At 39.9% G+C, this 17,849-nt stretch overlaps 2 protein-coding genes across 7 annotated transcripts in view; one reads left to right on the top strand and one right to left on the bottom strand.

Annotated features, from left to right (window-relative positions):
• The first annotated feature begins 18 nt into the window (after nt 1-18).
• On the top strand, nt 19-10,830 carry ECD (ecdysoneless cell cycle regulator). Its single transcript, XM_083740712.1, has 14 exons — nt 19-74; nt 1,271-1,479; nt 2,298-2,415; nt 2,739-2,826; nt 3,133-3,311; nt 4,060-4,252; nt 5,289-5,417; nt 5,714-5,839; nt 6,510-6,595; nt 7,431-7,537; nt 7,961-8,144; nt 9,500-9,567; nt 9,877-10,094; nt 10,322-10,830. Exons 2-14 carry the CDS (start codon nt 1,281-1,283, stop codon nt 10,544-10,546), a joined length of 1,920 nt encoding a protein of 639 aa, XP_083596838.1. The 5' UTR covers nt 19-74; nt 1,271-1,280; the 3' UTR covers nt 10,547-10,830.
• Nucleotides 10,737-17,849, bottom strand: part of NUDT13 (nudix hydrolase 13) — a 20,050-nt gene continuing 12,937 nt past the window's right edge. For 2 of the 6 annotated variants that reach the window (XM_083740777.1, XM_083740774.1), the window contains 3 exons: nt 17,664-17,775; nt 15,481-15,635; nt 13,384-14,660 (listed from right to left, as the gene is read on the bottom strand). In XM_083740777.1, coding sequence (XP_083596903.1) covers nt 14,466-14,660; nt 15,481-15,635; nt 17,664-17,775 — 462 coding nt within the window. In that variant the 3' untranslated portion in view covers nt 13,384-14,465. Of the gene's footprint in view, nt 12,750-13,383; nt 14,661-15,480; nt 15,636-17,663; nt 17,776-17,849 lie in introns of those variants that run through there. The other 4 variants (XR_014564827.1, XR_014564828.1, XM_083740775.1 and 1 more) reach the window with 4 other exon arrangements.

Below are 17,849 nucleotides of genomic sequence, written 5' to 3'. Positions count from 1 at the left end.
TGTGGTGGGGGAAGGGCGCGCGGCGATGACGTCACAGGGCTCGTGCGGCAGCGTTGTTGTCAGTGGCAGCTCAGGTGAGCGGTGGGTCGCCCGGTGGGGAAGAGAGAGGGGGGTGTTTTCGTGTACACAAGCACAAATATAAATATTCTATTGATTATACATGAGCAGCTACGTGTATACATGAATACCTCCTGTGATGAGGCTGTATTTTAATATTTTAATGTTTCAATATTTTAATTGTAGTTTAATCTTGTTTTTAAGTTGTATTCATTCAACTTGTTTTTATTATTGCTTTTTAGTCGCCCTGAGCCCGGCCTTGGCTGGGGAGGGCGGGGTATAAATAAAAACTATTATTGTTGTTGTTATTATTATTATTATTATGTGTATTGACATAGAAAGGGGCGGTGGTATTTTCTTTTCAAATGCTTTGTTGCTTTGTTGGGGCACTTTGCAAACAGGCAGAAGTAGAGGAAATTCAAAGCGACTTCACTCAGTCACTTAACAGCTAATCAGGCTGGTAAGCTGAATGGAGAGCGGGTTAATGGTTTTTGTGTGTGTGTCCAAATAATAACACAGATGAAAAAAATACCCTCTCCGGCTTTTAAAATTTAGAGGTTTCCTTATGGCAGATTCTTGTCTCTGGGACTCTTCTTGCTGTTTTGGAAGTCAGGGGAGAATTGATTAAAAAGTGCTCGTTATGAAATGTCTGGATATACCTGTCCTTGACCTAGTCAGGAAAATTAGGAGCGTGCATGTTCTCTCAATAAAAGCTTGACTTGTTAGATACTGAGATATGAAAACTAGGAGCTAAATGGCACCTTAAACCTAGGTTATGGGTGCAACAACTGAATGTTTAGGCACACTTTTTATAATAAGACTACAAAGCTGAAAATGAATGAACTGCTGCTAAAATATTATGTTCTTTTTTCACATGGTCTAGTTCTTCCCTGCCTATCCCCCTAATATTCTTAAGCAAGTCTCTTATCCAGTCTTAAGAGAGTAGCTGGAAGTGGGAAAGCAGAAAAAGGTCCTTTTTTCCTTCCATTTTGCAGTTTGTACCTGAAATCTTAGGTGCATTACTACTCCCAGAGCTCAGAAACTGTTCACCCTAATGAAATTCCTTGTTGTAAAATGTGCCTAGAACAATGGGAGTTTTGAACACTGCTTGAAGGTGCTGCCAGCATTTTCAGTGTGGTGTGTGTTGGAGGAGTTCTTATTGTGCTTGTGTAAATGGTCTTGAAAGATTAATTTCTAAATGGTGCTTTTTCAGGAAATACAGAATGGAGAAACTGAACCTTGCAGCGACAGAAGATGCAGTGCAGTACCAGTTGTTCTTAACACATGAACCAGAAGACCCTGCACACTGTCAAAAAATTCTTCAACAATACATTGAAAGAATATTAGCACACCTTGCACCCATGCTGGTTTCCTATATTTGGCAAAGCCAACCATTTAATCTGAAGTACAAACCTGCCAAAGGTAAAGCTATTACATTTGCTTCCATTCTGTTTTGATGTTTGTGAATCTAGAGCAGGGTCTCCCAATTCTGTAAGAAACAATAGAACATGCAGGTAGTGATTCTGTAGCATTATACAGGCTGCCTTGAGCTTTTATGCTGAATTATCATGATTTATGCTGACCCAATTAGACACTAAACAGTTATTCTGTGCAACATTCTGAGCAGCAGAGTAAATTTTTATGCTGATCATAATTTTATAATGAATATTGGATTACCTGAAAATTGTTGAATTTTTGCCATACTGGATATTTCTGTATGGTTTTTGAGGCCCTTATTTAAATGTTTCCTATGCTCTTAAAACTATGTTTATTTTTCTATTATTATTCAGAAACAGCAAAGTCTAGTTTCAATTATTCAGAAAAAAATGCAAATGAACATAAATCTCTTAGCCGAATGATCAGCCTTGTTGTAAGAGGAAACGGAGCTCCTCCAGCCTTCTCTTATTGCAGCCTTCTCTTGATTACATTTCTGTTTACTTCTAAAATAGAATACAAATTGGTTTTGTTAGAGTTACCATCTATCATTTACATTGTGTTTTGCAAAGAGCAGTTTTGGCAGAGCCCTGTCCCAAGGAGTTTACAATTTTAAAATAGACTCTTGGGGGAGGGAGGAGATGGAGGCGATGGCAGCATAGGATAAGATCATACTATGAACTTCAATGAGTATACTTTGGCTGGATTGCTATAAGGTATTGGGAACAGACGGTAATTTCAAAGGCTATCTGGAAAATAGTCTGGTGGTAATATACTGTAGTCTCATTTCCCCTTCTCTTTTTTAGAACATATTCCTGCTCATATTGGTGGTCTCACAAAGTTTGGGGATAATATTGAAGATGAATGGTTTATTGTATACCTTATCAAGGAAATTACAAAAGAGTTTCCAGAATTAGCAGCCAGGTACCTTTTCGTTACCAATTTTTACATTCAGAATTTGACACTTGCTGATTAAGGTGTCGTGGAAGCAGCTTAAGCTAAAATTGTGCATGTTTTCTATATGTTAAACCATTAGATTTATATTATACTAATGTCCAATGGAGGGGGGGTATTCAGTTAAGAATGGGTCATAGTTTGATTACATCCAAGTAATTTATAGATTTTCTTTCATTCTTGCTAAATCAGGACGAGAATGTTTTATGTTTACATAGGAGTAAAGCTGCAGTCCTATACACATGTGCCTGCGTAAGCCCCATTGAATTCTGTCATATTTTCCATTTCAATAGGGTGGACGATAATGATGGTGAATTCCTTCTGATAGAAGCAGCTGACTTCCTTCCCAAGTGGTTGAATCCTGAAAACAGCTGCAATCGGGTAAGAGAGATTTAAGTGTGCTAGCTACCAAACCAGTGCTAAACCTGTGACTGTGTTTATATGGGCTATGCTTATTTAACCTGTTCAAAATGGTCTTATTTTTTCCTGTGCTGCCTCGGAAGTCCCCCCCCCAAAGTGGCTCAAAATGCTTTCAATGTTTATCTTACAGAAATACAATGTTGAAGACTTTTAACGTTGTGGGGTTTCTGTTTCGTTTTCTTGTTTCTGTAAACTATGATAAATTGTGGATCTGTAACTTGGATGAAGTACTTTCAGACTTAGCAAAGAAATGTATGTTTTTGTCAGGTGTTCTTTCATTGTGGGGAATTATGCATAATTCCATTGCCAAAAACACCTGAAGAAGAGACCTTATTACCTGCTACCAGTCCTACAATTCCTCAGGCGCTGAAGTTGCTATCTGCCCATTCTGGTGGCTTTGTGGCTGCAAAATCTATTAGAAAAGCAGTATACAAACGCATCAATGGGTAAGTGACCTGATCTGTAAAAAAATGTTTCTATTAGAGTGTCTGGAATGCTTCACATATTGCTTAGGTGTCCATGTTATGGTATGTTTTCTATGATAAAGGCATAGGAGTTTTTTCTAGGCTTCTTCTCAGTGTTGCTGTTTGTTGCATGTTCTGAACAGATTTCAAAACAATATTGTAATGGAAGGACTGTGTAACCATTGACATCCAAGGCTATGCTCACACCTGGCTTGTGCAAAAAAAAAAAAGAGAGAGAGGTGGTGAAATACATTGCTAAAATCTGGCAACTCCAGTCTTTTAGTCATTTGTCTATGAGAAAATAGCATTAGCAGATTTTAACACAGAGTAGTGGCTCCCCCCCCACACACACACACTTCAAGAGCAGACAAATTACAAATGATACTGAATCAAGAGTCTCTTTGACTAGAAAAAAAATTCAAGTCACATGGGCTGCAGCCCAATACTAATTTGGGAGTAAGCCCCATTAGACTCACCTGGGTAATTGTAGGGTTTGTGGAAGTCTGGGAGAAAACAGATTTTTCTTTGACTCTGTCCAGACTTTGAATATATCCGACACTGTGGATAGGCTTGAGTTTTCCAGTTGGATTTTATAAATATATTTTGCTACCTTAAATCTGACATACAGATGATGCTAGACCAAAGGAGAGAAATTACCTTCATAGAAACAAGGTTTATATGCTCAAACTATGTGTCCTAATCAGCATCTTGTTACAATTTTGTGCCACAGGTATCCTGAACGAATCCAGAATTTCCTTCACCGAGCTCACTGTTACCTTCCAGCTGGTATTGCAGCAGTACTGAAGCAATGTCCTGCATTAGTATCTGCGGCAGTCCAAGCTTTTTATCTGCGAGACCCCATTGACTTAAAAGCATGCCGCATTTTCAAAATTTTCCCTCCAGATACACGCATAATGACTTCAGTAAGTGATGATTCTACAATTCCCATCATGTGTGCTTTACATAAGGTTTTAAATGGGCTTTCATGCCATCTTTTTGCTGTGTATAAGACAAGCAGAAATGCCAAAATGATTGAAACTGCACCTATTGAAATCTACTTTTGTGAGCAGCATTAATTTTCTTTCATGGTTTAATAGAACAAAGAAAATGTATGAAAATAGAACATGAAAACACGAAGTAGGCATGGCCCAGGATCAAAAGAGTCCTGTGGTTTTTTCACATCTGATTTTTCTTCTCTGTGTCTAGTCAGGCTATGCTTAATGATACTCAGGGCAATGAGTAATTTGTTAATGTGTGGGAGGGGCTGGAATAGAAAGGGAGGACCTGAGCAGAAATCTGCATGCGGCTCTTTTGATGCTGGCCATAACATTTTATAGCATTAAGAGAGAGTGATGATGATGCTGATTAATAATATTATTTATTAATGAATTTATATAACATTTTGTGACAAAATGGGCTTTTGAGCAGTTTTCGAAGTATAAAAACCAGTTACACAAACATAAAAATATCTGTAATTCAGGTTAAAACAATTCCATTAAAACACAGCAATTAAAATGGGAAATTCAGGTTGCATGATCAAGGGAATCCCTGTGTAAGCAGTTGTGTCTTCAGAAGTCAGCAGAATGCCATTACAGATCAGGTCTCATATTTTAGCAGGGAGTACATTCCGTAACAGCAGTACCACCAATGAAAAAGCCTGTCTCTGCGTTTACCATCAGCTGATCATAATCAGACCTCATCATCTAACTGATGTACAGTATTGTGGCTTAAGCTTTACAGGCTCATGTTACTCAAATTCATCTTAGTGCATCTGATGAATCAAGCTGTGGGTTATCAAACATCATGAGTCATTAGACAGGAAGTCCCCAATGTGTCAAACAGTATATATTTGGAAAACCTTGTGTGTATTTTTCCAGTTTCCATAATGCTTGAAATACTAGTCAAGGTACATTCAAATGAATCAGTTGCAAATTTAATAAAATGTTGTGATCATTTCAGGTTACTTTTACAAAGTGTCTGTATGCACAGTTGGTTAAACAGACGTTTGTACCAGACAGACGAAGTGGATATTCATTGCCTCCTCGTTCGCATCCTCAGTACAAAGCATATGAACTAGGCATGAAATTGGTAAGCCTGTAGTTGATATTTCCCCACACAAAACTTTTGTTTGGCTTCATTAAGAACTCTCTGGAGACCGTTTTCTGAAGATTTGGTATTGTTTAGTTTGAGAGATTTTCTACCCGTGTCACCAAGAGGGTTGCTAACATGTTCCTGATTTCAGTGAACGCTTGTCAGTTTCTTATATATATATATAAAACTTTTTTATTTATTTGTTTTAGCTAGTTGTATGTTTTATTAATGTATCTAACTTTATAAGCCTGTGACTGTAATAAATCACTCATTTTACTCTGTATCTCTTACAGGCTCACAGTTTTGAAATTCTGTGTTCCAAGTGCAGTTCACCTTCTGATGATTCCAAGGAACACACGTTGAATGTTCCACTGTGGGATACCTTTCTCAACAGTCTCAAGAAAAACAATTATTTTAAGGTGAGATTTTGCAAAAACCACTTTACCATTTAACTTTGTGAAATGCAGGTCACGTGTTGCAGCTATAATGTCACCATAGTTGCTTTGGACCAGGCACGTGCAACTCCCAAGAGACAGAGATCTACTCACAGTAGAAAAAGATGGGCTGTGATCTACCCATTGTCATTGCCAGGAATTGGGAGTTGTTGAGCTTTGACCGAAGGCGATCACTAAACGTCATACAGCGATCTACCTGGGACACCCCCACGATCTACTAGTAGATCGCTATCTACCTGTTGGACATGCCTGCTGGGCCATTAACCAAATTTGCATTAAGCGCTTTGAAGATGAAACAAGATTTGTTCCCGCCCAGAGTCACAGACTGAAAGGAATTGTACCTTTTTCTTCACCTATACAAAGTCAACCGAAACAGGATTCTTCAGGGTCTTGGAGGGTGAATATAAGAGCTCAACTAGAAGGTTCAATTTCTTGTAATTAATCTGTTTCTGGACTTCAGGCTATAGATTAGGAATTTGGCGAGGTGTTTCGAAATCATTTCCCAATCCAGAGAGTTATTGTGCATTATAGAGTTCATGAACCTCCCCACACATACGTTGCATTGTGGACGTTTCCTTGTATACCTGTATCAGAGCAGAATGTATTGACCTGCTATTATGTTTGAATTTCGTAGGGAGAGCTGGAAGGTTCTGTGCAGTATCTCAATCTGTTGCACAGAGCAGAAAATTATTTCCGACATACTGTAATCAGCCCACAAAGGTAAGAACGCCAAGGTGGCTTATATAAATTTCGCTGTGCTTAGCTTTTCTAGTTTCCTTAAATTCTGTGTATTTTCCTTACACTGGCACTTAATGTGTATGTATACTGCAAATGTAGATTATTCAGTGCTGTGAAATATTTATTTCTAACATACAGTTCCCACTAGATTATACAGTCATGGAATGATAGAATGGTAGACTTGGAAGGGTTACTGAGGGTCACCTAGTTCAGCCCCCTCCAGTGCAGGAATCTCAACAAGATTATACATGACAGATGGCCATCCATCCTTTGCTTAAAAACCTCGAAGGAAGGAGAGTCCACTACCTTTAGGGAAGTCTATTTCACTGTCAAATAGCTTTTATTGTGTTTCCCCTTATTTTGACTTGGTGAACATACATCCACAAAAAAATTGTGCCATCTGGAATTGTTGACAGATATTTTTTCTAAGAATGTACCAACACTGTGTCAAAAGTTTTCTGTTAGCCGGATTAAGACTGCCTAAACATAGTTTATAAACACTGAACTTTAAAAATACGTACTACAAACGCGCTGAAAAAATAGGTATAGTAAGCTAGTACAGTGGATAATGTTCTGCAGAGAGACTTCAATCCTTTCTAGATTTTTCGCTACAGCTGGTTTCCAAACACATGTATACATACCAAAATACTCAAGATTTTCACACCCGTATATGGTTTTTCCTACACCTGTGTATGTGAAACATAGCATGTAATAATTGTGAATGTAGTGAACTACACAACTAGAAAAGTGGTTATAAATTGTGTGTGCCCAGCAAATTTTATTTGCATTTTTAGAATTGTGTTGTCTTCTTTGGTAGTTCAGTTGCTGATAGCCCAGGTGAAGAAATTCTGAACATATTGAAAGCAACTTCCTTTAATTTGGAGGATTTAGGAAAAGAAACCACCAGCCTTCCTCCAGAAGATGGTAAGAAGAGTGAATGAAAGAGCAAAGTCACAACCCGAACAACTTGAAGCCAGTATGGTGTAGTGGTTAAGAGCGGTAGTCACGTAATCTGGGGAACCGGGTTCGTGTCTCCGCTCCTCCACATGCAGCTGCTGGGTGACCTTGGGCCAGTCACACTTCTTTGAAGTCTCTCAGCCCCACTCACCCCACAGAGTGTTTGTTGTGGGGGAGGAAGGGAAAGGAGAATGTTAGCCACTTTGAGACTCCTTAAAGGGAGTGGAAGGCGGGATATCAAATTCAAACTCTTCTTCTTCTTTTTCTTCTTCTTCTTCTTCTTCTTCTTCTTGACTTTGTGCCTATTTACCATGTCTTTCTTTGCTGTGATTGTCAGATGCAACAAGTGGCCACATTTTAAGTAGCATGTATTGTGTCCTTCTCTTTCAGATGACAGTTGGTTGGAGATCTCTCCAGACACACTGGATCAAATTCTTAAGGAGGCAACGGGCACAAACAAATCCACTTACACCTCAGACGAGGAGGAACAGAACTATGATTTGTCGCAGATCACTGAAAACATGAAGGCTTTTATATCTAAAGTCTCAACTCACGAAGGAGCAGAAATGCCATGGTATGCTTTTAAGTACCTAATCAAGCTTCTGTGTAGTGGGAGTCATTTCATTTGTTCTTCAGTTTTCCAAGCAGACATAGTGAAGTCAGAGAGGCTTAAACTTCCCTAAATTTTGCATCATGGAAAAACTTTTAAGCATTTACAAAATTGCCAATGGGTCCTTTAGTTACCTTGTTAAATTGGCTCATCCGGAACTGGTTAACTGTAGCAAAAATAGGAAATGGAAAAACTCCAGAAATGCAAAACCTATTCAGAATTAGAGATGGTATAGAATCTATGGATAATATGGGGCCTGTACAGTTTGGTTGCTCTGTACAAGTTGTTTGGTCTCCTACACACACACACACACACACACACACACACACACACACAATATTTCTCCATGAGTTTGGCAGTGGCAGCAGCAGCAGCAAAGCAAGCTTTCACACACTCAGCAGTTGATCCACCAGGTAAGGCTGATGGATTGTGTAGTGTGGCTGGCTTGTTGGCTGCAGTAAGCTGGAGAAACTGGCGCCAGCTCCCCTAAGCCCCCATAGAGAGGGAAAGTACTATGGATGTGATGAGCGCAGACATTTTTCACTCATATATTTGATGGATTGGGTGGGCTGGAACACTCCCAAAAGATGTGACAGAAAGATACAAACAGCAGGTATTTGGAATTCCCCCCAAAAGGCCAGAAATATACAGGGAGAAGACTGCACAATTAGTCTGTGGACTTTATATGATACATGTCTGTCTGGTCAATGTGCATGACTTTAAAAATACGCAGGCCTGATAAGTTAATGTTTAGGTGAAGGCTGTCTTCAGTTAAAAGTCTTACTTTGAAAGACTTTGAACCATCCTGGTTGGCAAATTCTGCCAACCTTCATAGGCAGACTACGCATGGATGCCTATTTTTTTCTTGAATAGTAATGTTACTGTGCTGCAACAAAAACAGGAGTTAGTATAAGCTTTGGACTGTACAACTGAAGTATCATTTATGCTGATTCTACCACTGTATTTGTAATTATTTCTGTGCTTTTCTGTTAATATACAATGGGCTGGGTCCAACGGTCCCTGAGTAAATCTCTGCTCCTAGAAAAGGGGAGCTGATGTGATTTTTCCAGATTCTTTCTGAAGCCCCACCACCACTTAACAGAGTGGGAGGTGGCACAAGAGACTGCAGTCAGGGAAATCTACAAAATTTGCTTTGCTGTTCCTGTTTGCAGAAGCATCCACTGGATTAAAGCTCCTTCTGCAAATAGGACTCCTTCCATTCATGGCAGGGCTCTGCTGAATCCAGCCCAATATATTCTTTCTCAAATACCAAACACCAGATATACAAAAAAATGCAATTACGAACTTTTTACTTTCAGGTCTTCTGGTGAGGCCTCTGTCACTTTTGATGTGGACTCATTCACAAATGCATTAGATAAAATACTGGGTGAGTTTACTGCTGCTGGTGGAAACTGAGATATAGAAGTATCTTGAAATATAAATCATGTTATCCTTTTGCCTGACTCTCTTTGTTTATTACCTGCCTTTTACCCTGGATCCCCAGGTCAGGATATATAAACTACAATCCAATCGCAAAATAAAGTATAATCAGCAAAAAGTAAAACAGCAATAATAAACGCATAAAGCAGATATAACATTCTTCCCAAAGTATTAGCAAACAGTTTTATTGGCTATTCGAATATATTCTCATTCTCTCTCTTTCTCCCTGGGGGCATTGATTCTATTATATTTCTAGGAGCAGATTCAGAAGAGTTGGACTCTGATGATTTAGAAGAAGAAGAGGAGTTTGAATTCCTAGACAGTGATGAAGAATCTGAGCTAAAAGCTGAAAGTCATGGTGAAACAGTATCACAGATTAAAACACCTGGAAGTCTCAGATCATACATGGATGAAATGGACTCTGAACTGGCATCCACCAATATTGGGAAAAGCTTTACTAATCGGCCCAAAGTGGTATGTTTAACTTAGATTTCCTATCTAGGGACCATTAGGGAGGAGAAGAAGAAAGAAGTACACTATGCAATCATTGTGTTGTTCCAAAAAACCCTACAATTTAACCTTGCATAGTGCTTCTAACATTTGGCTGTCTCTGCCAACAGCTATGTGATTTCATTAAAGATCTCTGCATGCAACATAAATAAAAGCGTAATTGAAATTTCACTGTTTACCTTTTTCTACAGGTTGGGTCTGGTAAAGGATCTTCGTCCCAAGACCCCGACAGTGATTTTGAAGACAACATTGGTTCAGAAGACACTGACTTGGCACCTGTGGATATAGACTTGAACCTTGTGACTAACCTGCTGGAATCATATAATGCTCAAGCTGGACTAGCAGGACCTGCCTCTAATCTCCTGCAAAGCATGGGAGTACATTTGCCTGAAAATACGGACAAAAAATCTCACTAGCGGTTCAGATGGAGAAATCTGGTTACGTGTCATAACAGAAGCCCAAGAGCAGTTCTTGGATTTTTATTTTTTGAGTGAGGGATGAAAACTTTTCAGAACCCAGGAGACCTAGTATGCAACCTACTTTAAATACATGTGAGCAGCAGTTTCACTTGCTACCCTTGCAGAACCAACTTTTTTAAAAAAAAAAAAGTCATGGGTGTATACAGTATAAGAAATTAAGATGGAGGATTGAAATTATTTTTCTATAAGACTTTTTATATTCAATAAAAGGCACATAAATGAACATTTTTTCATGTTGTAATTTTGGTACTAAAAATATTAGAAGGGCGCAGAGTGCTTCTGCAAAGACAGTGCAAAAAATCAAAACACCAACTCTACCCTTTTTTCTTTTTCTTTTTTTGCTTACTAGTTGTAATAACTGGAAATCTGATTATCTTTCAGTGTAGCTTCTTTATATTTATCTCCAATATTAGATAATTAGGCATTCAGTGATTATGCAGGAAAAAGCTTTCTGCATATATTGGTGTGGTTAAGCAGTTCAGAGAAGGCAACATTAATCTGTTGAGCTGATCACGGCTGTTAAGGTTTTCTTTGTGTTCTTTGTACAGCTATATTTTCTGTTTGTTTGAACAGCACTTGTACTAGGATTGACCTTGCTTGCCAACATTTAGGCTGTCAGTAGCCTATTTTACATAAGGAGTCAACTGTATGTTGAAGTCCTGATGCAGCTGAGTCAGATTTGACTTCTGTCTCAAATCCAAAGTATATCCCTTTGAACTGGCTTTCATCTTCCCCATCTGCAATATGAACAAGTTGATTTAATAAGTTGCCAAATGATGTCATAATCTCTCCGGCTTGTGAAAGTAAACTAATTTCAAATGAAATAACTCACCGTCTGTTAAAAGTGATGATAAAACCAAGTCAGATTACTGCCTTTTCTTCAAGCTCTTTTTTTATCCATACAAAATTAAGTAATTGTAATGGGGAAAATGTTTTTCTTTTCTCCCTTCATTATAGTTTGCATTAAGATTGTTTTTATTGTCTTTCCAACACCCTTCACTGTTAAAACTCAACTTTGACGTAGGTAAACATTCAAAAACAGCTGCAGGCAAAAAAAGGGAAGGTTCTAGAACAGTGGTTCTCAACCTGTGGGTCCCCAGATGTTGGACTACAACTCCCATCATCCCTGAGCTCTGGCCTTGCTAGCTAGGGGTGATGGGAGTTGTAGTCCAGCAACATCTGGGGACCCACAGGTTGAGAAAGGCTGTTCTAGAATGCTCTTATCGTCTTTCTGTCCTCAAGTAGTTACTGGAAGTATATTTTAATTTTGATACTGCTTTTCCATATCCGTAAGTTATACATGATGAAAGTTTACAGCTGAAGAACAAACTGCACCCTGAAGGGGGGGGTGTCTCAAGTGCATTGCTGCTTCCTTCCTTCATGTGGTTCCATGTCACAACTCGTTGTTTGGCATTAGTGGGAACAGTGGAGAACTTAAGTCTTCAACTGTTTTGTCCAGGAGTGGACTTTTGATTCCCAGCAGTCCCAGTCACTATGGACAATGGTCAGGTATGATGGGTATTGCAAGCCATGAACAATGAAGGGATGACAAGTTACCCACCCCGATTTAGCAGCTTTCTGAAGCGTAAGGTTGCCACCAACTATTAGTAGCTTCAGTAGATGCTACTGAAAATGGGTGGGTGGAAGGAGAAATTACTTTTCCCACTAAAGAATGGCTAGCTTTCAGTTGTACCATTGAGGCCAAAAGCCTTGGCTCCCGAACAAATCAGCTCCCAAATGATCGAAACCCAGAAATGAGTGTTCCAGTTTTCGAACAATTTTTGGAAGCCAGACGTCCTGCAGCCAATCAGAAGCCATGCTTTGGTTTTTGGACAGTTCCAGGAGTTGAACAGACTCCCAGAACGCATTTTGTTTGAAAACCAAACCACTGCATTTCCTTTTGTAAAATGGAATGTAGGGGTCTGTTTACAAGGTTCAAGTTTTACTGTAAATATGATCACCCTGCCTGAATTATTTTCTTCTATTTTCTTCTGACTTTTCTATTAAGTACCAATAAGTATCTGCCTCTGGCCTTGCTCAAAAGAAGGACTATATCAAAACATTTTACCACAATAGGAGGAAGTACTGACATTCATTGCTAAGCTTCAAATCCACCCTTCTCTTGGAACGGAACACATCCCTAGAGAGAGGGGAGGTTATGCAAAAACAAAAAATAGTATTACAGCTGCTCATAACGACTCTCAAGATAGCTAAAATACTTGCAGAGGCATTTGCTAGTCTTTCAACATGCATGGAAAATTAGGACATGGTCTACCTTAAACATGAATATCAATTAAAATAAATCTTAACAGTTCATTTATCAAACATCTATGGTAAAGAATGGACAATTGCTCCCAAACTTAAGTATAGGAGGTCGTGGGTGATAAGTGTAACATTTGTTGAGGCCAAAAGAAACCCTCCACTCCACTTTGGTTCCAAGAATCTCATAAGGTCTTTTTCTCAGAGAGTGGCAGGCCCCAGGACAGAGTTCTGTTGGGTTGGAACATCTACTGATCTTTCCTGAGGACAGGGCAGTTGCTGTGCCTTCCATATTTTGACTGATAAGCGGGCTCCTGAACTGAATGTGACCTCTATATAACTGATCTGAGTTTCCATCTGGAACATTTAATTAAATAAGCTGTTGAACCTAATGGGTGCTTCAACCGCATTTATCACTGCAACTTTATTCCAGCATTTTCGAACAAGAAAACAGTTGAGTACTCTGGCTTGGAAGCAGCATATGGGCAATATTCCCAGAAAGAAGAAATCTGGGCTGATGGAATCCTTTTTATTTGCAGGATGAGAGTGTTATACACAGACAACGCCCAGGACAGGAAAAACTGTGAACTACCATAGAGAAACAATGAAGCTAATAATAATAATAATAATAATAATAATAATAATAATAATAATAATAATTCTGGTTTGATATATCAGTTCCTTAAAAGAAGTAGGAAACAGTTCAAACCTCAGAGAGCTTATAGCAATAGCAGTAAATACTAAGAGCCACATTCTAATTACTTTCTGCCAGGAAGATGGAATTCAGTTGCAGGCTGTCACAGAGGAAGTGAAATAGAAGATGAGAGCTGAACGCCTTTACTAAGTTGAATTTTACAAATAACTGTAGAGTATTCGTTTTTCAGCTGCCGGCTGGCTTCAAACTGTTTAGAAGTTTTACAATTAAGCAGCATATAAATGTCACTAAATAAAATAAATAAATCACATTTCTGGTGGCGTAAGCTTTTGAGAGGCTTTTGTTTTTAATTGGAACTTTGGCATTGTATCTAGCAAATAACTTTACAAAACATCGTGAGAGTCTTTAGACCAGAGCTTGCCAACATGTCACTGGCCATGGGATCCATGCCCCTCGCTCCTTTTCCCAATGAATTTGGGCCTTAAATACTCATTTTATTGTTGCCAACAGCAGAGGCTGTGGGGTGGGTGGGTGGGGTGCCCACAACAATTGCAAATTATAGAATCAAATGTGCTCATGAGCCCAAAAAGGCTGGCTATCATTGTTTTAAACTTAGGATCAATTCTGAATTACCAGTTACGCTGTAGAAAAGCACTTGGGAATGAATTCCATCAAGAACTGAAACACTGGAAGCTGCAGGGAAGAGCTACTGACCCTTAGCATCCTTCCCCCCCCCCCTTACAAACCCATCCAGGTGATATATATACACCTTCAGGATCTGATGGACAAATTCTTTAGCCTCAGGCAAAAGTGTGAAATGGAACCACCCTCTCTGCCTATAAATGTCCTGCAGAAAATCTTAACATATGGAGTCACTGAAATTAGGATGCCAACTGGCACTCGAATATTTACCTGGAGCAGTAAATGATTGAGTAAGTGTCTCTAAGTAGGCACAGGACCTTGCTTTTTGACCCATTCCTGAATCAGCTGATGGGCTATGGCTTGCTTAGGTGGCACCCAAAATGAGAGGTTGTCATCCTTGTCTTTGGAAGGTTTTGGGTTCCGCCCAAGAGCCTTTACCACTTCCCCATGGCTGAACCACTCGGCAGCTTCTAGCTCCTGTCTGTTGATATTAATCTGCAAATGAAAAGTTTTAAAAATAAAAACAGCGTCATAATGAGAGCTTAGAGTAGTGTTGTAGTTAATAGACAGGATGCCTCAAGTACCAATCCTGCCCCTGTCACACAATCACCTCGTGGCTAGACAATGGACTCCTGCCTCTCCCCCCCAATCAATGTGAAGTTAATAACAATAACCTATCTTAACAGCAACTCCTGCAGCCTGGCTGGTGCCAAACATATTTCTCTGCTTTCCTTTGGACCACATCAGTGAGACCGAGAGGGGGGCTATTGTCATATGAGCAGCCCAGGACCTCCATACACACTGCCCAGGCTTGTACCCCAGAAAGGTCACTTCAGTGCTGCTAACACAGAAAGTTGATCTCACCCCCAGAGGCACACTCCATTGTCTCGAGCCAGACAGATGCCAACAATGACAAATATGCATTTGTGTGTGTGTGTGTGTGTGTGTTTGTGTGCATACACACATATCTATTAGAGTCAGCTATTTACGACAGTGAAAATAACGTCTGCTTGCCAGGCTGCTTGGATAGACAAGCAGGGCTGGGAATACAAATGCACCTTCATGCTCTCCAGAACCGTTTTCGCTAGTCAAAACCACAGAAGAACCAAGACGGCGAAGGATTTTACATCACTGATCATATACATTTAGATAAGCCAAATCAATAAAGTTTGGTTTGGTAACATTGGGTCCCCAGATGTTGTTGGACTACAACTCCCATCATCTCCAGCCAGTTTAGCCACTGGTCAGCGGTGATAGGAATTGTAGTCCAACAAGGTAGTGGATCAAATGAAAGATTCCACCACCACCTCCTTACCTTGCTCCGTTGCGGGTTCACCAGGGCATGGCAGCCAATCATTAGCGTGCTGCTTGGGAATGGCCAATGCTGAGATGCAGAATAGCTGACAGACTCCACCTCTAACCCCACCTCTTCAGCCACTTCTCGCCGGAGTGTCTCTTCCAGAGTTTCACCTTGGGAGTAGAAAGAGTCTCTAAGGGCAGCATCGTATCCTGAGGGAACGCTTACAAGTTTTCTTTTGAGTAGGCATGAGGATATACCTCACGATAAGCATTTCTTGTTTATGCTTAGTGGATTTCCAGCCCACCTTTTAGGTTAAATGCCCTATTTCAACACAGTTCAAGCAGGGATGGTCAAGCATAGTCAGTCAACCAACATTTTTTTATCAGGCTTGATGCTGGCAGTGTCTGAAGAGGTGGCTTGCTACCTGGTGGTACAACTGCCTTTGAAAAACCAGCGTTTAATAGTTGCTTACTGTTACGTTTTCTTCTTAAATGAAATGCAGACTCATCCTTGTTGAGTTAGGATAAAAACCAATGACAAGAACTGTTCCATGAATTGTTCACATCTTTGAAAAGCCTGCCTAACATTGTTAAGTCATAATGATTTATTGCAAGCCTTTAAAAAGTTAATTCACTATTTCACAATAGCAGTTAACTTACTTGTTTTTGACAAATAAACACAATGATTAAACTTGGTGATAATAAAGATAAATAAAAAATGCTTGATGGGACAGCTGACCAATTTATTTATTTTTTACTGGTCAAGTGCCCAACTAAGTTAGAAGAGTTGAGACTTGATCTTAACTATGCATTCTGACTTTTGAATTATGGTGCTGGAGGAGACTCTTGAGAGTCCCATGGACTGCAAGAAGATCAAACCTCTCCATACTGAAGGAAATCAACCCTGAGTGCTCACTGGAAGGACAGATTGTGAAGCTGAGGCTCCAGTACTTTGGCCACCTCATGAGAAGAGAAGACTCCCTGGAGAAGACCCTGATGTTGGGAAAGATGGAGGGCACAAGGAGAAGGGGACGGCAGAGGACGAGATGGTTGGATAGTGTTTTCGAGGTTACCAGCATGAGTTTGAGCAAACTGCGGGAGGCAGTGGAGGACAGAGGTGCCTGGCGTTCTCTGGTCCATGGGGTCACGAAGAGTCGGACACGACTAAACGACTAAACAACAACAACAACAACATGCATTCTGACAAGTGGAGAATTTACTTGGCTGGTGGATTGCTGGAGAGCCACTGTAAAAAGTGACTCCGGTGTTTTGGATCAAGCGAACCAACAGAACAGGGGACTATCAGTTGAGATACACATGTTTCCTTTACAGGCTGGTTTCCCTCAGTACTTTAACAGAGCTCCTTTCTTCAGCTAATCTTTATCACCACCAGCACTAACTGCTAAATGCTAAACACAGGAATCTAAAACGGCAGAATATGGCTTCCTCATATCTACTTGCACCTTTTTCAGACTTCATCTTCAGCAGGAAAAATGCAAGAGTAATGAAGTTCCTTCCAGAAATCCATTTTGCTTTTATGGCATTAATCCACTTTTACCTTTGAGCTGCAGCTCTTATAGTACTGTGCTACTTGGACCAATGGTGTGACACAGTACAAGACAGCTGTTATCATGAGTCCTAAAGGAGGACTCAGTCTAAATACCAAGTTATGCCAAGCAAAGAACCCAATTTGGCCTGCAAAGCTGTTTTCCCCAAACCAAGGCTACGTACCCCACACCTGGCATCATACGTGACATTAATTGAGGGGCAGGTAGAGACATGGTTGGACTGCCTGTGCAACCAAGTTTTTCAAGGAGAACTCAATCACATAACCACTCCCTGAAGAAAGCAGGCTTTAAATCACTACCCATCCAGCACTGATGCTGAAAATATAATTGCAAAAAGCCTAACACAAGTGTTTTTTAATTTGCAAAATGTCTAAGTCCATCAAGGTACTTTAAGAGCTGACTCAATTATTGTTAGTTTCAGAGTAAGTGCAATATAGCCATTAATTGTTGCTTCCCCAGGTTCATAAGTTACGTGTCAGACAATGAACAAATTCTTGTTAGGTTCCCTACAACTCATCACATATCATCTCTGAAGTGAGCAAGTTTTCTACCACATGCTATGAGGTAGCAGGCCTCTAATTAGAATACTGTGCATGCAAACTTAACAGTCTGGTGTCACATGTTTCCTTACCTATATCACAGAAGCCAGACAGAGCGCTATACATCCCTTTAGGAAACGATGCTTGCCGTACGAGAAGGCATCGACTCCCATCAGACACCAAAGTAATAACGACTGGAGACATCTTTTTATGTTAAAAAAAAGCCAAAAAGTACAAGAAATTAAGAGAGGAATCAGACCTGCTCATTCCAATATGGA

This window comes from Podarcis gaigeae, assembly GCF_964106915.1.
Source record: "Podarcis gaigeae genome assembly, chromosome: 5".
Classification (NCBI taxonomy): domain Eukaryota; kingdom Metazoa; phylum Chordata; class Lepidosauria; order Squamata; family Lacertidae; genus Podarcis; species Podarcis gaigeae.
Note: the sequence above shows the minus strand (reverse complement) of the source record. Positions and strands in the feature narration are given on the sequence as shown.

Bases quoted from the DNA above. Each gene is read 5' to 3' on its own strand.
- ECD (XM_083740712.1), top strand. From the start codon at position 1,281: ATGGAGAAACTGAACCTTGCAGCGACAGAAGATGCAGTGCAGTACCAG. The intron at 6,596-7,430 runs GTAAGAACGCCA...CTTCTTTGGTAG, and splicing joins ACTGTAATCAGCCCACAAAG to TTCAGTTGCTGATAGCCCAG. The intron at 7,538-7,960 runs GTAAGAAGAGTG...CTTCTCTTTCAG, and splicing joins CAGCCTTCCTCCAGAAGATG to ATGACAGTTGGTTGGAGATC.